Source organism: Saccostrea cucullata, unplaced genomic scaffold, assembly GCF_032062105.1.
Source record: "Saccostrea cucullata isolate Sc308-1 unplaced genomic scaffold, CSIRO_AGI_Scuc_v1 ctg200, whole genome shotgun sequence".
NCBI classification, from domain to species: Eukaryota; Metazoa; Mollusca; class Bivalvia; order Ostreida; family Ostreidae; genus Saccostrea; species Saccostrea cuccullata.
In genome coordinates this window covers 100636-125484 of record NW_026928357.1, presented here as the reverse complement: position 1 = coordinate 125484, position 24849 = coordinate 100636, and the positions used below count along the sequence as shown (strand labels likewise).

At 32.6% G+C, this 24849-nt stretch overlaps 2 protein-coding genes across 3 annotated transcripts in view; both read left to right on the top strand.

Annotated features, from left to right (window-relative positions):
• LOC134277321 (G-protein coupled receptor 54-like) overlaps window positions 1-24849 on the top strand; it is a 108388-nt gene that overhangs the window by 66781 nt on the left and 16758 nt on the right. The gene's annotated exons all lie outside the window — the stretch shown is intronic.
• LOC134277316 (serine/threonine-protein kinase 38-like) lies at window positions 169-24754 on the top strand. Of its 2 annotated transcripts, none has more exons than XM_062759643.1 (14): window positions 169-325; window positions 7193-7335; window positions 10836-10887; window positions 12253-12375; window positions 17558-17641; window positions 19147-19270; window positions 21237-21391; window positions 21771-21873; window positions 22019-22080; window positions 22314-22431; window positions 22565-22688; window positions 23192-23287; window positions 23921-24009; window positions 24367-24754. In XM_062759643.1, the coding sequence occupies exons 2-14, from the start codon at window positions 7208-7210 to the stop codon at window positions 24516-24518; spliced, it is 1410 nt and encodes a 469-aa protein (XP_062615627.1). In that variant the 5' UTR covers window positions 169-325; window positions 7193-7207; the 3' UTR covers window positions 24519-24754. The 2 variants fall into 2 exon arrangements, with proteins under 2 accessions (XP_062615627.1, XP_062615625.1); XM_062759641.1 differs by lacking the exon at window positions 169-325 and adding an exon at window positions 2512-2673.

Below are 24849 nucleotides of genomic sequence, written 5' to 3'. Positions count from 1 at the left end.
TACAAATCATATGTAAACAAATCATATTTCAAGTGTAATGTGTAAATTTGAAGGCAAAAATAAAGTAATTTAAATTATTCTAAGTATTTAATAATTTTTTATTTATTTCCTTTGATTAGATAGTAAAAAATATGCTAATTTTATAAGGAACTATTTTATGACCTTATCTTTTTCTCTGTGCGCATTTATTTATTTCCGGCTGGACACTTAGATTTTTTTACCTGCTGAAAAGGAGACTTGAGACTGTTGATGTTACCATACCTTATGTGCTTTTTATTTAACCGCTGCAATTTGGAGACTCAAGAATAAACTCCTTAAGGCCAGGGTAAGTTATTTACTCTTCCTTCTGTTTGGTGTCTGTATGAAAAGACACAAGGATACAAATAATGGCTAAAGCCCATGATTGGCATGAATCTCATGAGAAATGGTTCTTTCCATTTTTTTTAGTTTAAAGAATGTCTAAGACAATGACATCCTACACTTTAAATTCTACACAAATTCACATTTTATTTTCTTTTTACTGGACTTGTCTTACATAGTCCAATGTGATGTGTAAGGACTAATAAAGGGTCAATGTTTTATTCCCTTTTCAGTTATCTTGGTATCTCAAGAGCTAAGTTTATCATAATGATAATGAAAATATATCTATCAATAGAGGATTGAAGTAAATATCTTTAAAGTTTTTAGAAATTTTGTAAGTAAATCATTTCAGTATAATTAAAAATCTGAGACATATGTATCTATTGTCTTAAATTTCATATTTTGTCTTGACGAAAACTTGGATATTTCTATTAACAGTAAAAATGAAGAACTCGCACAATGTAACAAACAGTTATGTATGTAATTCTAGTCTACATTACAAATGACATTTTCTTGAGCTGTTTAACAATACTGTTAATGTTAGTAAATGTCAGTGTATTTATGTATGAAATTTACTGTATGACGACGCTGTCATCTGAATACACACATGACATAGTAGTATTGAAAGTGACATTAAATCACAAAGAAGGGTCACCGTGTTACAGCTGTTCAACTTCAGTTTAACAGTTAAAAGTACATGGCAGTAGTTATTATCTTGGATATAAATAAAGCTGATGTGGTAATTCAGTGCTCCTTTTTGAGCTGTTTTATAATAAGTTGTCAGTCATACATTGCTTTGTGTGTCATTGCTGATATGGGTCACCAGTTTTAGTTGTTCTTTTACTGTAGTCTGACTTGAGGATTTGATGATATTTAATTTTCACATGCTCTGGTTCTTCTGTCTTAATAGTCATAACATTGAAGCATTAAACGTCTTGTTTGCTTGTCTACTCATGACGAGTCTATTTAAGAAATAGATGTACATGTATGTATGTAAAAGAATCCTTCTTCTGAGTACGTAGTTACTTTTATGATATTTATTTCAAAATGGAAATATTTACTTAATTAATTAAACAAGTGAAGAGAGTACTTTTCAAACAAATTTTCAAAGATTGACTTTTAATTAGCTTTTGATTAGGGAAAACCAAATGATTAACTTACATCAGGAAAGATCTTCAATATTTAGGAAAGTGACCAGAATTTTTAAGTGGGAAGCAGAATTTATTAATATACGTATATCTATAAGTGTTGAAAACATTGAATTAATAAGTCATTTGGTCAGCACTCTGGGGAAAGCCTTTTAAATATACCATGGCCTGAATAATTTACTAACCTTCCAAGTTGTCAATTGCTTGCATTAATTTCATGATATGCATATAAATTGTTCTTGTATAATGCTCATATAAACCTCTACTAGTATGCATTGTCTGTTGAACCCACGTCCAGAGGCAGTTATTGTTAATAGCATACACATACTCAAATGCAGTAAGTTGATAAGAAATCAGACAAAACCTCAAATAATTTTAAAGGACATGGTTATTTCAAGTTCATGTTTCTCATTTTATGTCAGTAGTTGTTATTTAAACAGGTCAGTTAAAATTATATATTCCAAGATGACATTCTTACAGATTAGAGACCATGTATATGAATGATTTATATTTTATTCTCTCTGATCCATGACCAGTATTTAAATTTGCAGATGATTGTGCAAAATAGATTATTCAGATAAGTTGACATAATAAACACACAAGGAAAAAAATTGAACTCATTTTTGTAAGGTAGTGTTAAATTTAATTGCTATTTCTATTTAACATAGAATTAAAACTTCCCTTCATTAAAATAATACTGCTATTGTCTGTTAGTTTCAAACACCATTTATTACCTGCATTGCTACATTGCCTTCTCTGATTTCTAAGATTACTTAATTTCCGGTTATTTCATGGACGCCAACATTTCAAAAAGGAGTTTTAAAGCAAATACTTTAAAAAAAAAAAGACTGAAGTTTTATACGGGTTAATTTTCCGTCAGTGCGTGAAGACGGGAGGAAGTCGTTGTTGACATTTTACTCTCCCATGTGTTGTCTTTATTGACTTATGTACCTTAATACAGTATTTATAGATCCCCAAATAAGTTGATGATTAGATAGAGATGAATCAATATAAAGCGATAAATACACGGTCACATGACTAACTCATCCAGCAAGCTCTGTCACATGAAATCCCCCCAACGTTTATAGTTAGATGAGGGACCAAGAAGACACGAGGGATTAATTTGGGATTTAGCGGAGGACAGGCATGCATGGGTAACAATGTGGTACGTACATATTCTGACCATTGGGATTTTTTTCCCTCTCTTTAGGAGAGCTGTAAATGAAGGGGAGGGTGCGTTTTCTTACTTACCTGGTGTGAATAGGTCAGGTAAAGTCATTTTTACACCTCAAAGGTAATTATGATTTACCTGGCTGCAATTGATTTTAAACTTAAGCTTTCATAGTTTGTTCAGTGGAGTTTCTTTTTTTCTTCCTGAAAGCATTTTAAATGATGAACATGCGGGATTAAGTGCAGTGTATTTTGGTGCAATATTGTCTTACAAGATTTTAAAAGGTTGTTCAGAAGTTCAAGTGTACAACATTGTTAGATTTTAAAGGAAGAATTATTTTTCAAACTGTAAAAATGTCAGGAAAATATAGACAATATGTGTTGCCGTGTTTTGAAATTGAATGTGTATTTAAACTTGTTAGACCTGTGTAGTGGCAAGAATGGGTGTTAAAAGAAAAAGAAAGTCAATGTTGTTATTAAAGCCTTTGATACTTATGTATTCAATGTAGACAAGTGAAATCAGATTAGAGAGTGATAGTGTAACAACAGTGTCTACACACATTAAGATAGTATCTTCTCTATTGCACAACACCACCAGGTTTGTATCCTAAGGCTTAAGGCAGGTGGTACTAAACCAGTGTTGTTCCAATTAGGGATCCATAAAATAAGCATCTCACTGCTCTACCGGTCATCCATCACCCCCTCCTAAAGCCAACACTGTGTTTGCTTTTTACCTAGTGACCAGTTCTCTAGAAAGGACCTTATAAAGAATTGTGTCACCTTGATAAAACTATACATGCAAGATCTAAGGCTCATTTTATGAGCAGATGCATTATGGCCCCAAGGGCTCATGTCTCATTTATGTTACGATCATGTTCGGAAATCACCTTGTGCTCGTCATTACCAATTATAGACAAAATACACAAGGAATCGGTAGTCATCTGTCACTGTGGGTTAGGGAATACACACAAGCTTCTGGGAAGGGTCAGGGAAAGAAACAATTTGATGATATCGGAGGAATGGAAAAAAGACTAGCTCGACTGGAAGCACTGATCAGGCTCTTTACATCAGATCAGGTACAATATTGTTAATAGTACACTGGGCAATTTCCAGAGCTCTTGTTGTGGATTGAGGGGTGTCAGGGTTGGGAAGGGTGCCAACAGCAAAATGAATGGATCTCCCATGTACCTGTGGAGTGGTGGTTTATAATGAGGAGGATGCCTCGATGTAATGTCCAAGTAGCACATTAATATGTTGGGCCTTTGTTCATATTTCCTGTTAATTATATTTTTCCAGAAGTTTGTTTTGATACTTTTAACATCTTTAAAATAAGGACATTTTTTGACTGTGTTTTATAGACAAAAAAAAGGTGTGCTGGGAGAGGTTGTACTTATTTTATTTTTTTCTCATATTGTATATATAATTGACATTTTTTATGTGGGGAAGATGATCAAGAGGCCAGATTCTAACATGGAAGGAAGTAGCTATGTTATTTTTTGGATAAGTTTGGTTTTGTGATGAGGTTAGACTGACACTGAACAGAGTAGTGGTATTTCTAAATCAGATTTCCTGCTTCTGTTTTATTTTAATCCCTCTGTTTTATTCTTAGGACTTGTTATTCTCAGGACTTGGTACATCTGTATTCTTTACTTCAAACAATACAGTGTTTAATTCCTTTATTTCCTTGCTTGAATTCATGTCAATTTACCTACTTTCATCTTTGTTGTATTTTTTTTTTCGAAGGGATGAGTTCATAAAGGTTTTATTTCATTTTGATGTTTTTACATAATTTATGACAAGAATTACATGTAATATGAACATCATGCAGATACAGATATAAATACTTTAATTTGATATTTTCGAAACATATATGGGAGGGGAAAAAAGCGAAATTAGGAGCCCCAAGATCAGGGACATATTCCCTTTGTTCTGTGGTCAATAAACCTCAAGGGTCTATTGTAGTTCTAGTTTGTTAAAGAGGGATGTGATATATTTATTGTATATAAAGTATATTATGAGAATATCTTTAGACTGCAGTTTTGAGTGCATACAGCCCAGCAAATGTTTGATTACAAGGAATCCACCCAAAGGAGCTGATAGATGGTTTACAATTAGTGTTCGTAAGTTCATAAGTTTTCTGTAGGAGTTAGGTCACAAGGGCAGTGTACCTATAAACAGTTAGATACAAGGTTGATGGGGGCATCAACGCAGTATAGTATGTTGCACCGTTTGCTCAAGTGCAGCTGGTGTACAATGATTGTATATGAATTGTGAACGAGGTCTCCATTAAAATACTTATCTGGAGTCAGCTTGTAAACAAAAGGTTATAAGAATTGTGAAGTCAGTTTCCATTCAGTGTGGGATATATATATATAAAGATACAGAACCAGATTGCTTGATCAGCTGATATATGTATTTAGATGGTGGTTAATTGTCAGATTTAAGTATTCAGGCATGAAATGGTGGTATTTGTGGGGAGAGGAAGTCAGATACAGTGATAACCTTCATGCTTTGATGAACCTTCATTTCACAGTTTTGTAAGATTGGAAAAAGTAAGATGTGGGATCTATTTTTAGATCACCACAATAAACAAAGATTGATTTGTGTACAAGATACACCATCTTATGTGAAATCTACACCTGTGAATATGTAATGAATCTATGTATGAATTTTTGAAATATTTTCTTGTTAGTTACAATTTATTTTCTGCATGATCTCATGAATAATTCATGTGACTTTAAGGAATGAAATATAAATTTCTTTATTATAAATATACATGTATGATGACTGTGTATCATGTTCCTGAAGATTTATAAGTATCTTTACTACTAATTGTTTTCTTGTTTTACGCATATTAATGCGTAAATTATCTCAAGTACTAGCTGCTGAAAAATGAGAACATTAATTTCTTTATGATTCATATTTGCAAAATATAAAAGCCATGAAATCCACATGCACATGTATTCGTAGTTATTATAAGTAAGAAAAAAATAGAGGATACAACTGATATAAAATTGAGCTGAAATGACATAATACACATGCAGGCGCGGATCCAGAAATTTTTTCCAGGGGGGGTCCACCCCAGTCAAAAAAAATTTCAATCCCAGAAATTTGCTGGCAACCAAAAAAAAAAAAAAAAAAAAAACTAAACTCCCCAAACGTTAAAAACCTATTTTTGGGGGGGGGGGGGGGGGGGGGGGGGGAGTGGTGACTTCTATTACCTCAAATCTTTCACTTTTCATACACATTTCACACATATATGTTTACCAGTGGGGGGTCAGCGTTTTCCAGGGGGGGTCCATGGTAACTTTTTTCTTGTTTTAGTATATACATTTTTTAACCTGGTAAATTCCAGGGGGGGTCCTGACCCCCCCGACCCCCCCTCTAGATCCGCGCATGCAAATGTACTAATTTTGAAGGTAATTGTCTTTTGAAGGAAACATTTTTCATGCCTGACAATATAACAAGGTATTAATTTACATTATATGTGTTTTGGAAACACTCTAAAACTGCTGTTTTGGTGTATATATTTTAACAGTCTAGTTTCTTAAGTGAGTTTACCTTTGATGTAAGTTTAAATATTGACTTGTATAATCATTTTCAGTTTGAATATGTATATTTTTATCTTTTTGGACCATGTCCACAAGTTGTATTGTGTTTTACACGAGTTAAGATAAAAAGTTCCAAACCCTTTAAAGTCAAAGGAGGTGAAAACTTTTTAACCCATTTCTTGGTCCTAATAAAGCAAAGCAAGGTACTTTCATTGCATTCTTGAGGAGTAGCAATATAGTTACCCTGGCGTTTGTTTGTAAATTAATTTTGGGAACCATAAACTGAAGTCATATGACTTGAAGTTGGTATCTCTCTGGTTTTGTTATAAATCTTGAAATTTGAAGTCGGCATAAAATAAATATTTGAATGCTGTGTTATCTGAGAACCTAGAAAGGCTACACATTTATAGAAGGAACAAAATAGTATCTGATATAAGAATCTTGTGTTGGTCATGCAGATTTTGTTCTATATTTTTGGCATTGTAATTGTAAAAATGTATGCACCTGGAACTGATTTTTTTTTTATGATAACTTACTAGCAATTAGACCATATAAAATGTGCATTATTAATAACGTAATTAGACTGAAGACTCATCTTTTAGGCCTCAGCAATAATACATATTTACATGTAGAATGTATTAATAATCTATACATGTACAGGAAAATGACATTGGTGATGTGTTTGTGTTTGGTTTTCAGGATGCTCTGACATGAAATATAAGAATATTTACCCCATACACTTAGCTTTCTGCTTTATTTTCTTATTTTACCACTAGTGTAACATGTAGATAGCAAACATGAAGTAATCAGTTGATGTTTATTAAACACATCACTAAAATTGTGCACTGTTATTTGTAGGTTTGAGATTTTAGCTAACGTGTAAATATATGTATAACCTCAGTCGGCCTGAATGGAGTTCATGTATATGAACATGTGTATTGACTTTTTTTTGTGTCTTTGCAGAGTCGCCGCTCCAAAATGGCCACTGTCGGAGAACAGACCCCCATAGTGAGCAATCACACCAAGGACAAGGCAACCAAGGCCAAGGTCACTCTGGAAAACTACTACTCCAACTTAGTGGCACAGCATGAGGAGCGGGAGAATAGGTAGGTCAAGGTCACTCTAGAATACTACTTCTACAACTTCGTGGCACAGCATGAGGAGCGGGAGAATAGGTAGGTCAGGGTCACAGGTAGTGATCAAAAAGTGCAGTTGTAAGTGTAATCATGTTATCTTGGCTTTGACCTTAAGTTTATTAACATAAGATATTTTTGCATACAGTTTTGTGCTCTGACCAAATACAATCTAATGAAAGATAATTGATGTCTGTCAGTGTATGGATATTACATGTTTTTACTTTGATGTGGCATTATTTCCATGACATTTTTACTATGCTTTTAGTGTAAAAAAAAATTATCCATTGATTTATAATTCTTCATTGTCAGTAAGCATCCTTAATTGGAATGGATTGCTTTCCTCTTGTTTTTCATCTTTTCACCTTTTCTTTGTACCAGCTAGGGCAAATCTTGGTTATAACTCCTTCTCCCTATTGATCACTGTTGTGTTTAGGCAACAGCTGCGAGAAGCATGTACACAGTTCACAAAAGCTGTAAAAAAAAAAGACAATTTACATGGGGTGGAAGAACTCAGAAGCATTTGAACATGAGATTCAATTATGGAAAAAAAGTGTGGTACATATTGCAATCTGGTCAATAACCACTGATGTACAATCAATTAGGTTTTCCTGTTTTCCTTTAATTACTGGTGGGTGTAGTACATTGATAATAGGAACTATAAATGCATTAAGTAATTGCAGGTCATTTCTCTTGATATACATAGGAAAGATAGTACAAAGTATTTATTTATACTGTTATTGCAAAATGCATACTGCACAGTCATGAAGCAAAGCTTTGTTTTCACTATAATAGATTTGCAGAGCTACTGTGAGTACTCATATTGAATGCAGAAAATCGAAAGTATAAAATCATACACAAGTGCAATTTGATAAATACATTCCCAGGTATTGACTTTTTTAGAAGCATTTTATATCAAAAAACTAAGGGATTGGGGTTGCCATTACAAATCCACTTGAAAAAAAGTGTACTAAAATTTCCTTTTGACATTGAATTATTCATTATTTAAAAAAATAAACTGTACTGAAGTGAATTGAGAGGAAATCATACAGGTTGTCATAAACAAAAGGGAAAAAGGCCTATCAACCCAAAACACAATGATACATAAAAATAAAGCAAAGGGCAACAGCTTAACCGGTATTTTCTTTATTATTACTCAAGAGTGGATTAAAACTGGATATTTGAATACATATGATCATAATTTGCCTTATGGTTTTCTTAACCTACAGATTCACGGTGCTCTGACAAAGACTCATTTATAAATGTCTTAAATGACACATTTCTGAAAAGCTTCTTATTGCAGACTTAGTTTAATCAGTCAGTCCTCAAATTTTGAGTAAATGTATTTAAAGAGATTTTACTTACTAGTATATATATATAAATATTACAAGGGTCTTCTTAAATATATATTTAAACAAACTTGATAGTACAAATTTATTTATTTGTTATTATTTCCCCAAAGTCAGCATTTTTCTCTCTTTTTTTGACATCAGGTGATTTCTCAAAAACTTCCTAATTTTTACAGGGACTTGGGTAATGTGATCGGAAAATATTAAGCTTGTTTGCTTTGTAAATAACACTCCACCCAAAATGATTTGCAGATCTATTATCACGGGTCAGTGTGCAGCCTTCCTACCCTGTGTTTATCGTTAGCTTGTTTGGGACATGATCGAATGCAGATGTTGGAAAAAATCACTGATATTGGTTGCAACATTATCTATTAATAGATAATGTTCCCCCCACCCACCCATATATTTTGCAACAAAATTATGGAATGAATTTTTATCTTTATGAATTATAAAGTATGGTAAAGTTTAAGTTTTAACATGTTTAAGCATAAACTTTTTAATTTCTGATTATTAGTCTTTTATCACTAGTCTTGCACTGAGCATTAACAGTCAAAGCAGATTGAAGTACGTTTTAGGGTATTGAGTATATTTGATTCATTAAAAGTCTCGGGTTTTTTTATGTACGGTATTCGGAGCAGTTCTTTTGACTAATACCTGGACTTTAAAGTCAAAGTTCGATCCCTACGTGTTTATGAATACTTTATAGCATGCAATTTAATTATCAACGGGAAAAAAAATCAATTCTGATTAGGACAAAAGAAGAACACTCTTGCGCAATATAAATTCAAACAGCTGTGTAAGCACTATATATTGTGTTGGAAATGATCTTTGTTTAGGAATCATGTTTTGGACATAAATATAGATCTGTATACTTGCATGCTGTTGTTCTGTTATCTAATTATACAGAGTTTTGATACTTGGTTTGAAAATCTTTTGTGTGTCCTCCTTATTGATTTATTGTATTAATTATATGTTATATAATGAATAAGTAAAAAGTAAATGTTTGTTCATTGACTCTTTAGCATTAGGTTGTGTCCCTCACATTAAAATGAAATTAAAAGTACACTGTAGAATGTTTTCAATTTTGTTCAGTTACTCATTAACCTTTTTCATTTAAGATAATCGCTGAGACTACATATTTTTTTTTATATGTAAGATTACAATTCAAATGACTTTTTGTTGTCTGTCCATTATGGTACCAACAACCATTATTGCATCTATTTTAATATGAAACATTGCATCGTTGTGCTTCAAACGTGGCATAAATTAGGAGTATATGTACTTTAATTGCTAATCTTTATAAAATGATAGATAAAAGCTTTTTAGGCTCTAAAATGCATTATATTTATATCCCCCCCACACACATGGTAGGGTTGTCCTTAAGCATTGCAAAAGCAGGGAACAATTAATCATGTTAAAAGGTTGAAGAGATCGACAGTAAATCCTTCCCCAACGGGCGGACTACCAGAAGACCTGGGGGTTAACATCATCATAGAATGGGAAGTTCCCCATGCCACGGGTCTAGGGTCACAACCCCTGTATATAATGATAAGGGTGTCATTCCATTCATCCATCCATCCATTTGTCCATTTAAATGGGGGTTTCCTGATCTGTCTCTTCAACTCCTATTCTACTGAAAAAATATTAATGATACTTTTTTTTCAGAATTTTTATTTAATCCTAAGTGCTAGTATGCATGTCTTAATTTACAATTTGATTGGGCAGATATTTTGGTTTTCCCACAGTAAAACTTGATATCTGCCATTACCCGGTACATACAAATTGGAGAGGAAGGTATCATTTTGCTCAAAATATACCTGTGGTGTCTTAGAGCATTTTTTGAAATTAATGCCTGGACATTGCATCACATACATCAATAAATCTTAGTTCAATTCATATTCAGAATTACAATGCACAAAAATGTTAGCCTTTTATCTGCTCAATGATGACTTTCAAGTCATTAACCCACAACTTAATAGGGATGCAGCTTTATAAAATAATGTCCTTTCTACAGAACAAATAAACGTGACAGATTTTGTGAAGTGTCATTACATAATGAATCGTCTCTGTTACCTTTTATATTGAGAAGCTGTTATTAAATGCTGGCTTTTCTCTTTTACACAGGTATCGCCTTCTGGAGCAGTCAATGAACACAGATGGCCTTTCAGAAGAACAGGTAAAAAAAAAAATAAGAAAAAATCACCACCTCCGGTGTGTCGCCATACAGATAATTATATAGAGTTTGTTGTTCTTGGCATGCTGTTGTGTTTTGTTTGATGTCGATGGACCAGAGTCCTGTAGAATTTTTGTTTTGGGGGGTGATGGCATTTACTTCTGGTGTCATCTGTTGGACCAATATCTAGGATATTTTGTGAAGAACACACTTGACAAATACAAATAGTGTGTGTATTGACTTAAAGATTCCCTGATGGGATGGTAATTATAGGGTCAATGACTCCTTGCTGTATCAAGGTCATTTAAGTTAAAGGTCATGAACTTTAGTGCTGATAGATTTCTGTGATTAATTGATTACAACACACTCAGAAAAGCAAACATTTTGAAGTATCTTGTTTTGTCAAAAGACATTTATTATTTTACACAGAAATTTCTGTTCACCATATTTTAAAAAGGAAAAAAGAAATCCACTTTAGAAAGAGTCTACACTTAACCCAGCTGGAAAGGCCTTGATTTTTCCAGTGAATTGATTTGATTTTTTTCTCTGATTTTGTCATAAAATATGGAGTAAACAGATTTTATGTTCTTCCCAGTCAATGGTTGAATGTTTTATCATTAACCTAATGTGAAATTTGCTGATTCATTTCTCTCATTTAAATGTGCACCAGGATCAATAGGCAAATCCTCTTTAGATTAATTAAATTTTTTTTAGATACACTAGTCACCACTAAATACTGATCACTACTTATCCATTATGATTTTTTGTGTATTTGTAATGTACACATTAATATAGCATGACAGCAGTGATTCAGCAATAGTGAAAGGAAGTTTGCTGGAACATGTGGTTATGTGATCAACCCGCGTAAACTGAGTGTGATGTAGAATGACGCTGATTTCCTGTTCATGTGTGCGGTGTCACAAGGAAATACAGATCTTAAACAATTAAATTTTGGTCTTGATCTGTTGATGTCATGTTGATTATGTTTTATTTGTTGGTCCTTTTAAAACAATGCCCTGATAAAAAATGTCCTTTTATTTTTTTATAGAGTTTTATTGTGATTGATTAGAAATTTTCATAGTTGTTACTTTCACACTTTATATATAAAAATACATATGTACAGGACAGAAAAAAAAATTATGATGTATTGATGTTTTTCATGACTTATCTTAATTTTAATATTTGTTTTAGTCAAATCTTAGAACAGCTTTTTTTTTTTTACATAATTATAAAGATATAAAACATACAAATGAATAGAAATGTGTGTTTATCACATATTCTGAATCCGTCAAACTTTGTGTTATATTATTAATGCTACATAGTTTGTTTATTTTTTTTTTAATTGAAATACTTTAAATATATTATCAGAAATCAGAGAGAAGACAACAACATGCTTCCAAAGAAACAGAATTCCTGAGGTTAAAAAGGTCAAGGTTAGGGGTAGAAGATTTTGAGCCAATCAAAGCCATCGGCAGAGGGGCATTTGGAGAGGTGAGTCTGAAAAATAAAATTAATATACAAGTTCACAACAATTTTACTTTTAGTATTCTCATCCTTCTTTGGTACAATCATTTTTGACCTCTTGACCTTGACCCCAAAGTTCACTTAGATTTGAGGAAGACAATCTTGACCATGCCTACATGACACCAGTGTTTCACAAACATATCTTGTTCCTTTCCTTGCCACTATTTCTTCATTTTGTTCTTTATGCCTCTCCTAAAAATAGCACCTTTGGACATTTGAAATAAAAATTGGGACAACTCTTAAATTTTGACAATGGTCAATTCCTATTATTATATTATTAAAATATGGAAAAGAATATGATTGATATGTTTGTAAAAGTAAGCATGCACTTCTCTGCATAATTTTGGAAGCAGGTCACTTAATAATCATAAATGTTTAATGCGCAGTAGAAAGATGTTACATCTTTATTAAAAGCATCAATAAGTTAGTCACACCATTACAAGGGAATGATATGTTGATAGAGATGTAAATTACTACATTATACCAATAAATTGGTAACCTTTACAAGGAAATTTTTTTTATTTTCTTTTAAACCGACTACATTGAACTTGTTTATGGTGCAAGGCAAAGACAGGGTCTATTTAAAGTGCTTTCAGTAATATTGGTATTAAAATGACAGGTATCTGCATGAAGAAATCACCTTAAAATTACATAGGACAAAGACCTGCTACAGACCAGATATAAAGTAAATAGAAGTCTTGTTTCCAAAATAATGAAGATTTGATATGTAGTGACATGAAGGGAGTTTGAGTGTGTTTATAGCTCTACATATCAACTGAAGCATGCATGACAAACTGACAAGGGATGAAGACCTTACTGTGTCAGATACACAGGATAAATTTGTCCTTCTTTCCGTCTCTCTGATCAGGAATTGTTTTGGTTTTTCAGAGTTAGATGATGTACATGTAGACTCTCAGGTTTTCCTTTGATACTTGGTGTCTTAAATTTTAAACTTTTGATTTTGGTTGGCCTACTATTCAGGTGTAACTAAAGGTGTTCTTGTTATTTAATCTCAGGTAATACAGGAAATCACCTTTATGAGGATATCCTCTCAAGGTCACACAGATTACAGGTGACCAAGTTTTAAGATCTGATCCCTTTTACTTTAAGATTTTTTGTTTTTGTAGATTTTGATGAAGGGAGGAAGATTTCTTAAATTTCTTACTGACATGCAAAGATTTTTTTAAAATTAATTTTTAAATTCTGCCCTCAATTCAGTGATATACGGAAGCCCATTTAGGACCTATCAAAAAATATTTTTGAATTCGTTATAACGATTTTTTAGAATTCGTTATAACGAATTAAATTTGTTATAACAGATTTATTGAATTCGTTATAACGAATTTAATTTATTTTAACAGATTTTTTAAATTCGTAATAACGAATTTAATTTGTTATAACAGATTCATTGAATTCATTATTACGAATTTAATCTGTTATTACAGATTTGTTGAATTCGTTATAACGAATTTAATCTGTTATTACAGATTTGTTGAATTCGTTATAACAAATTTAATCTGTTATTACAGATTTGTTGAATTCGTTATAACGAATTTAATAAATATGTAATAACAAATTAAATTCGTTATAACGAATTGAATGAATATGTAATAACAAATTTAATTCGTTATAACGTATAAGGCTGTAATAACAAATTAAATTCGTTATAACGAATTCGATAAATCTGTAACAACAAATTAAATTTGTTATAACGAATTCTAAAAATTTGTTATAACAAATTAATTCGTTATAACGAATTCTAAAAATCGTTATAACGAATTCAAAAATATTTTTGATAGGTCCTAAATGGGCTTCCGTTGATATGAGTGAATAGCAATAAATAAGAAGTTTCAACATTTTTTATTCAAAGCGTTTCCATTAAACCTAAAAGTACAAGTATTTTACTGTATGAATTAAATATTCTGAAAAATAAGATAAATGTTATAAATTCATCACTAAGATATGACACATCAACATCAATAATATAACATTGCTGACAGATAACAATATGTTACTTATATGGTAATAAGGTTATTGAATTTTTGGGTGTGACAACATGAAAATTTGAGAGGTTTTGGCGTCATTTGGTCCTTGATTAAAATTTACCATAAAACCCTGGGAAAATTAGCTTGACCGTGACCAGAATAGAATTGTTTTAAGTGTATGTGGTCACATATTTTAATTTTTGTGACCTCCATGATGATATGGTAGCCAGGGTCTAGTCATTAAGCACATTGTAATGGGTAGCTGGTACTGTGGTAATAATTTGTAAGGAGGCTCTTTATCTGAGAGAGAAATCTTCTCACAATCTACTTATCAGGACGAGCTTATTCAGTCTCAATTGACTTCAATCAGTGTTTGATATTTGTCTGCTTCATGAGTCACATCTTCCTGTATTGGATAAGCCCTGTTTAGATTGTGCAGACTCTGCTCTACTTAATGTAAATTTAAAAAAAAAAGGCTTGATTAAGTCATAACCATGATAACCGGTTTTACTTAAAGGAACTTTTGTTTAAGGGGTAGATGTCAAAATTAGATTTATAAAGAGGGGAAAATAAAGCCAAGAACATTGCAAGATTTTTTTCAATAAATTAACTGATGACAAATTTTCAGTTCTTTATATGAAAAAAATAAAGTCTTATTTCCATCAAATCAACCATTCATTAAATGCAAATGGAACATTAACTAATTTGAACATATCTATAGGAAATGTTGGCTGACTGGTAACTGTTTGGTTAGAAAATGCTGACCATCTAGTGACACTATGGGCATACATGTAGAATGCCAGCTGACTTAAAACTACATAGATTAGTACAAACTGACTAGTTATTTCAAGGACATAGACTATAGTGACTACATGGACATATACTATAGTGACCACAAGGACATAGACTATAGTGATTAATAGAATAATGACTGACTAGTGATTACATGGATACAGAATGTTGACTGACTAGTATCTACAGGATACATAATGAAGACTGACTAGTGAATATATGGATACAGAATGTAGACTGACTAGTGGCTATATGGATACAGAATATTGACTGACTAGTGACTATATGGATACAGAATGTTGACTGACCAGTGAATATATGGATTGACTGACTAGTGACTATATGGATACAGAATGTTGACTGACTAGTGACTATCTGGATACAGAATGTAGACTGACTAGTGACTATATGGATACAGAATGTTAACTGACTAGTGACTATATGGATAAAGAATGTTGACTGACTAGTGAATATATGGATTGACTGACTAGTGACTATATGGATACAGAATGTTGACTGACTAGTGACTATATGGATACAGAATGTTAACTGACTAGTGACTATATGGATACAGAATGTTAACTGACTGGTGAATATATGGATAGACTGAGTAGTGAATGTATGGATACAGAATGTAGACTGACTAGGACTATCTGGATACAGAATGTAAACTGACTAGTGGCTATATGGATACAGAATGTAGACTGACTAGTGACTATATAGATACAGAATGTAGACTGACTAGTGGCTATATGGATACAGAATATAGACTGACTAGTGACTATATAGATACAGAATGTAGACTGACTAGTGACTATATGGATACAGAATGAAGACTGACTTGTTACTATGGATATAGAATGTAGACTGACTAGTGGCTATATGGATACAGAATGTAGACTGACTAGTGACTATATGGATACAGAATGTAGACTGACTAGTGACTATATGGATACAGAATGTAGACTGACTAGTAACTATATGGATACAGAATGTTGACTGACTAGTATCTACAGGATACAGAATGTAGACTGACTATTGACTACATAGGTTGGGACAGCTGGATTAGTGACAAGAAAATCAAGTACATGGCTGATGAATACAAACTTGCCATTGGGTAGAGTATTCTGAAGGGCTTGTAACCTCATGAGTTGAGGAATCGTGCCCTTTTAAAGAGTTTATTTGTTCTTGATAAGCTTCTCTGTTATTTATGGTGGGTAATTACCCCTATAACACAGCCAGCTATTGGCTCAGCTCTCGGTTTTCTCATCCATCTGTCACCAACAGTATTTGTTCATTTGATTCGGGACTCTTTAGATGTTTTTTACTTGTCATGAACTTTGGCAACATTTTGAAGCAGTTTTTATTACACTGAAAATTGTCACAGAATTATATCTGCACACTGAACAGCAATATACATGCCTTGGGTTTCTTTATGTACCAAATGAAATGCAGTTTTTATTCAAGCTTATAGCTTTTGAAGTTTTCAAATGCCTAATAGTAACTGCTCAAATTAGCAAAAATAACAAAATTATAACTGCCCATTTCACCTTGCATACAAAAGCAGTCTGAAACTTAAGCCCTTTGTAAACAAATACCCATAACTAGGTCAGTGCAATCTATTGCCCAGCGACATTTACTAAAACTTTCAGCTGGAAACATTTTGTAAAGAAATCTAAAAATATCTTAGAGAACCCTGTCAGTTTGTGGAGGTCACATAATCTAAACATTTCATGTTTTGCCCCCTCGACATATGGAAGAAGTTAAATAGAATGCTGAATCTTCAAGGACAAGTGTACTGGCTTAATGTCATGTGCTGTATTGAAATTTTAACACATTTAAAACTCTAATTCCTGCCAGTTGTGTACAGAATAAAGCAGTATTTGAATGTCATTTTAAACGAAATGACTGCTGCACGCAATTAACAGTTCAATATGAAGGATGCATCATTCTTCTATTGGACATAAGATGTAATGCATTGATGTAACACATTGACACACACAGGCAATATTCCGATAAAAACGAATGATAAAAGCAGACTTTTTAGGGATTTGAAGATGCATGGCTGGTAAATTATCATGCAGTTGTGATTATGCATAAATAAAGAGCTACAGTGTAGCTGACAAGTCAATAAGGGTTCATGTAGAAATAATTAATACCTATAATTATTGATGGAAAGCCCAGAAGGGTCATGTGAACGTCAAACACTTTCTAAGTATCATATCAGAGAAAAAAAAATTGTGAAATAATAATGTTTATAACATGAATCAAAGTAATATTGACCCTACCCAGTGATTAGATAGCTCTTTGATTCTCTGTATTAGATAATCAGTACTGGATAATGAATTTGATTTTGTTTTTCTCTTTTTCAGGTGCGACTAGTTCAGAAAAAAGACACAGGTCATGTCTACGCCATGAAAATTCTCAGAAAGGCTGACATGGTAGAAAAAGACCAGGTATGAACTGATTTTTGTGTGGTCTGTTTTGTGTACAGGTAATTCCTATGCACTGGACGGCAATGTGATGCATTAGCTAATCAAGGACATTTAGGAAGAGAATTGTGTAATTTCTGATAAAGAAGTTATTTATTTTGTCATAAATTATTGCTTTTTGTCAGAATTTTTTGATAATAACTTCCTATTTGAGAAACCTGGCTGAATAAATAAAGAACTTGAGTCCTTTGGTGGGGTTTTAAATTTTTCAATAAAATCATAAGATTGTGACATATCTGACAATGCGGAAATTTTAAAATCATGTATTTATTTGTCTTTGAATTATGTAACTTATACACATATGACAAAGGGTGTTCAAAAAAGAAAGAAAAAAGGAACATAGGTTAGCTGAATAGGAGAGAAAGAAAACAAAAAAAGTATTTCTAACTCATTTGATGGACTAGCTAAATGAATTTAATTATTCTGTATTAATTATCAAATGATGAGGAATTTTGATGCTCTCTGAGTTTGTCCAGACTTTTACCTCATAGTGGGTTCACCTCAAAATGGAAGTCTGCGGAGGTTAAATGTGGGTATTTCCTCTTGACCAACCTAACATTTGGTTACATTTTAGCAAACCAATCAAATTTTGTGTTTTAATCAATGCATGAATCATTGTAAACATAAATAATGCAGATGCTAGTATCCAAGTCTCAACTCTGCTTTAATAAGTATTTATTCTTTTATTACCAGTAAAAGCACTATTTTCCACCTTGTTAAACAGTTGTTAAACTGTTGAAATATAATATGATATATTGGTTCAGGATATTTTATATTATGAGTTTATATTTAATGGCAACAATATCTATAGTGTGTAAAATTTCTGATTGTTTAATAAAATGGTTATTGTCTATTAAACGTGATGGTGTCCTACTTGTGACTGTTCAGACCTGGTCAGATATTGGTTAACCTCAGCCTTTGGCCTTGACAAACCAATAGCTGATATGATCAGTTCCGTATACGGATGGTCACATGTAGACCTCATCAAAAATGAATAATTGTATAGAAATACTGTAACAAAGTCATCTTTAGACTAGAAGTAATAGCAGTATTGAATTTATTTTAGAATTACGTGGTCTTTATAGAATATCAATGAATGTGTAAGGTGCAACAGCAATAAAATGTAATAATTAAGATTTATTTCTTGAAGTTCACAAAGTTAAAACTTAATGCTTTATTCTTCTTTGCAGTATAATAATTTATTCCATCCATCATTTCATGAAGAATTGCCATATTTGTGATATTATAACGAAATAATTTGAAAAAATCTTGTTAAAGTAGCCTAATTTTTTTCCCGAACAAAAAAATCTGACTAAGCAACTTTATATTCTAAGTATTAAATTATCAGATTTCTAGGATCATCTTGAAAACTTTTGGACCAAATATAATGTTTTATTTAACATATAAACTTCTTGTGTGTTTGTTAGAAGAGACCTATCCTTTCATGAATGTATTTTATGTACTTCCAGATTGCCCATGTGCGAGCTGAGAGAGACATTCTGGTCGAGGCCGACCACCAGTGGGTTGTCAAGATGTACTATTCCTTCCAAGATCAGCAAAATCTGTACCTCATCATGGAATACTTACCTGGGGGTAAGGTTTTAATGGAATCTGTTTTTTCTTAGAAAACATCAGATAAAAATTTGTCATCCTTGTATGCCAAGTGTCCTATCAGTCTGAAATAACTCACGTTTTCCAGGCTTTTTTATGATTTTGATATTTCATGTGCTAGGAAAAAGTCAGAACAGGCAGCATTACGAAAACTGGAAAATTCTCACCTCCAGCCAATGTGATTTTCGATGTAGTTTGTAATCCAAATTAAATGCCAAACTAAAAATTTATCAGTACCACAATTCTTTTAGTACTCAAAATTATCAAAAAATATAACTCCATGCTGGTTTTGTCATTTTCCTGGCATGTAAAATATAAAATTCTTTATTTAAAAAGCCTGGAAAATGTCAGATATTTTGGACTAGTGTCGGATTTGCTTAATTTCATCACCCAAAAAGAGAGTAGTGGATCATCACCCATGGGTTGTGAAGAAGATATTGTATATTCAAACATTTTTTATTTACTCAAAGCATCTCAATTTTCTAGTCTCAAATTGAAAGTGTTTTGTATGTATTAACATTTCAGTTAAGGCTGTTCAAAGTTAATTCTACGTTTAACGTCACATCTAAAGTTCAAAACCTACGAGGGAGGGAGGGAAAAAATAAACAAACAAAATTTTCAAACAATTGTGAATTTATTCAAATTAACCTATTCACTACATTAAAAACATTACAGTTAACTAATAAGAGCATTTATTTGATATGACACCTAAGATTAATTTCCCTAGCAGAGTTTTTCCTTAGTATGTAAATCAGTTTGAGTCCTATTGTTATCAAAATATGTAGTCTAAGACTGAATGTGCAGGAAAAAGGCTTTTAACTAGGCCTCAGTTGTCCTTTGGATTTATATTGCCACACGTCCATGGTACCCTGGAGGCAAATGCTTCTTCTTGTGGGAATAGTTGATCAATATCTACAATTAAAATTATTGATGACAATTTATAACTGTTCATGTTGAAATATCTCAAATTGAATAATGTCGTATTTTTTCTTAGTACTAGATCTACTAGCATTAAGTTTTGAAAGTGTGAATACTAATATTTGGACCATACTGATAGCTGTTAGATTATCTTTAATACCTTGAATTCCATACTAAAGACAGTATTCTTCACGTCTTGGAATACCCCAATCACTTTCCTTACTCTCCTTCACTTGAAAGGCCCTATCTTCGGTAAGCTTCTCCCTGCTCAAATGGTTATGACAAGTATTATCTTTTCCAAAAACTGTAGCTATTTGTAGGTACATGAATTATGAAGAAATCAATTACTTTACTCATTACTGTTCCTTTCGATTTTTATAGAAATATTTTTAATATGAAACATATTAAATAAGATTTGAATGATGCTTTTCACTATATATAAATCTTGGTTTTTGACACACTTTCCACTCAGTAAAAAAGTTTTTCGATTCTCTCCAAAATACAATGAAAAGTTCAGCCAATAGAATCACGAACTGAGAGTCTGTCATTGTCAGTCTGAACACGTGATTTGAAGACTGACAAAAAAATCAACAAACTAGACTTTGTCATTAACTTCAATCATAAAATCATCTATTTTTTACTTACATTTATGGTCCCAAACTCTTTAATTCACTAGTTTTCTTTAATACGACACCAACTACCTTTACTGCTCAGTCTGCTGCTATCAAAGCACATTTTCTGTCACTACGGGAAGCAGAATTTAGTCGCTAATTGTAGAACAGACATACGGAATTCCGAATTGCTTGTTTTTTTCAAAGACGAATTTCTCATAAACCTACGCGCGCGGGTGACGTTAAACATAGTTTTAATTTTAAACAGCCTAACATTTAAAACCAACTTGAATGTAGATACTTGAATTTCTCATTGATATGAGCATTTATGCCATGTAACTAGCAAATGGATTTCTAATTTTACTGGAAGATTTCACCTTGATTCGGTACTTTTAGTACTTTGATATTTTTAATTCCAGGTGACATGATGACACTGCTGATGAAGAAGGATACATTAACAGAGGAACAGACTCAGTTTTATATATCAGAAACAGTGTTAGCCATAGACTCTATACACAACCTCGGCTTTATCCATAGGGACATTAAACCTGATAACTTACTGCTAGATGCCAAGGTCAGTTTCACCCACTACGCTTGAGCGAATAGAAATTTTTAAATCTGGCTCCTGATTATTGATAGGCATCCAGGACTTTGCCCTGCTTGCTGGGGTGAACAATTTCTTTTATCAACAACTTTGACAAATAAGGAAAATGTACTACTACAAAGAATTACACGTCTATGATACATTTTAATTGTTGATACATAACATATATATATTTTTAAAGAACTGATTATGATTGCTTAAATTAGTAGAATAACAATTACCAGGTATATAAAACTTTTTAAGGTATAATGAAATGCATGTAAATGGGTATGTGATTTATGCATAATGTCATGTGCTTAAAACTGATTTTCTTTGATTCTCTGATCTTAAAGTGTTATTTTTTTTACAGGGACATATCAAATTATCTGACTTTGGCCTTTGTACAGGCCTGAAGAAATCTCATAGAACAGACTACTACAAAGATCTCAAAAATGCCAAAGCTCGGGATTTTAGTAAGTCATGTTGGGAACGTCGGTCTAAATTTCAGAAAGGTTAAAACCAATTCTACTGAATTGTCTTCTGTACTACTTCTATAACAAAGATTCTGCGAGTCTCAAAAGAGTAAATGTTTCATTGACATACTTTCTTTTTTTCCAGGTTCGAATCCAATGGATTCAAAACGAAGAGCTGAAAGCTGGAAAAGAAATCGACGACAGTTGGTGAGTAGCTCATTGTGACAAGGGGAATAACTCTTAACAAGGCTACAAGCCTACAACAATTCTGCCTTATACTAAAAGCAATATATTGTTTCTGAACATTATAATACAATCTGTATTCATCTTGGATCTTGTACTCCAGCATACTTATTTTTAATGAAATATAGGATATTGGTTACTTTTTGCAAGTTTTATAAAGAAATCATTTTCTGAGGGAATTTTGTTATAAATTTCAGGCGTATTCCACAGTGGGAACCCCAGACTATATTGCCCCGGAAGTATTTATGCAGACGGGTTATAACAGCAGCTGTGATTGGTGGTCATTAGGGGTCATAATGTATGAAATGTTAATAGGTAGGTTATCTTAATATAATATGTCCAATGTTTCTAAAAGTTTGTCCTGCATTGATCCATGTAATTTATAGAATCCACTTCTCAGGAATATTGTATATCCAGTTATGTATATTTTTGTTTGATTTTTGGTCAGGTTATCCTCCATTTTGTTCTGAGAATCCACAAGAAACTTACAGGAAGGTCATGAACTGGAGAGAAACTCTCGTCTTTCCGCCAGAGATGCCAATTTCCAATGAAGCCAGGGATTTAATTCAAAGGTATACTTTTAATGAATGGGATTGTTTTGCTGCCCTTTCTTAAAGATTCAGGGTTTATTGTTTCTCCCTGTCACTTCTGGTGGTTAGCTTTCTATTCACAACTTAAATTTTGACAGTTAAACTTCTTTTGATAAAAACTTCACATTTGGTCATAAACAAAGGTCAAGGCTTCAATACCAAGGAATTTAAAATAAACATTGTCACTGCTGTGATTAAGTACGTCATGAATGTTTTTAGGAGTGTAGAAAAATATTTCCCATTCATTGATTTTCATATTGATGTAGTATGTCTTTATTAACAATACTTTTATCAATACAAAATTACACATATGCAAGTATAAATTTCCAGAGAAAAAATTTAAGTGTTTTATTTTGATTTTTCTTCCTGATAACTATAAAACCAAATTTTAATATAATTTGTATGTATTTAGACATTCAGAGAAAATTATTAAGTGTTTTATTTTGATTTTTCCATTGAATTAAACAAATTTCATGGTTTTGAAGGTTTTGCTGTGATGCTGAGCACAGGATAGGTGCAGGTAATCCAGATGAAATCAAGTCCCATGTTTTCTTCAGAGGAGTCGACTGGAAACACATCAGGTGAGGATCCGTAGATTAGTCATCGCAAGTAGCAACCAAAAATACACATGTTATAAATTCACTAATCATAGCTAATTATAATTATTGCCACATTTCAAATAATTAAAGAAGGAAAATTTAGTCAATTTTGAATTAACTACTGTGGAATCATAAAAATTAGTCGTGATGGTGCCGTGGTGGGATGGGGGAGGTCAAGGATTGCTTAAATTTTACAGGTTTGTGAGGACCTACATTCGTGTATTCTTTTATACATGCAAAGCAAAATACAAGTATAACTTTTGAAATCTGTTTTATTTATTCGTTGAGGATATTTATTGTGGATGAGAGGTATCCATGAATTCAACAAAAATGAGTCATTACATAATCTAATGATTCCACAGTAAGCATAGTAAATTGTAAATATTTTTAACACCTCAACCCATTCAACAAATAAAAGATAGCAATTAGATTAGATTGCCATTTGTTTTAGAAGAATGTGTTTTGCATTGCAGAGACATTGTCATTACGTTTTGTCTAATAATTATGTTGCCTGCTCTAATTACCATTTGAATATCTTGTTAATTATATGCAAAATCCTGAGAAAGTGCAAAATCAATCAGACCTTCTACAAATTTTTCATTGTGCTGTTTACAGAGACAGACCTGCTGCCATCCCAGTGGAAGTCAAAAGCATCGATGACACGTCAAACTTTGATGAATTCCCAGACATAGATCTCAAGTGGCGTATGTATTGTTAATGACAGCTGAAGTTTTATTGAACTTTTCACCTTGTTGAAGATGTAACTGTCAATTTCCTTTCCATCAGTACAATAGAACAGATAACAAACAGGGTTAATTAGACATTGAAGATTCACATTTTCATTAAAGAAGGATACTTATGCTTCAAATGTCCTTTTTTGTGGAAACACAATTTTTGTTTAATGCATATTTAGAAAATTACTTGGATTTCTTATGATTGCATTTAAATGTACTTAAAATATGCTGGGAGAAATTTCCAGTGAAGATTTGTGACTGCTAAAAAAGTTCTTCTAGAGTAGTTTTATTTTGGGTTTTATCTGTATCTTACTTTTATTTCCACAGCTGCCAACAAAGACGGGACCCCACATCAGGGAGCTAATCATTCCACGACAGAGGGTGATCCCAAATACAAAGACTGGGTGTTCATAAACTACACATACAAACGATTTGAAGGACTCACTCAGAGGGGCCGGCAGCCATTCGCCAACACGTAGGCACCGCCCCTCAACGTAGAAATGGCACTTAAGTTATTTATGTACTCCAAGGAATTAAGCAATCTCTCTGGATGGTTCTTAACAATGACACCCTGTGATGTGGGTATGGGAAGAGCTGTCGGCTCTCCTGATTTACAGCTTTCACTGTCTGGCTTACAGAACTGATGTAAGGTTTATGAGAGGGATGTATTTTAGAAGAGAAGACATTTTTTGTTCCAAATGAAATTTATTTTCCACTGGTTTTGTTGTGGTTTTAGATGTGGATCAGAACGTTAAATGTCAGTTGCCAAGAGGGAATGGTTTTACTTGCTTTAAATCCATTAGGCCATAT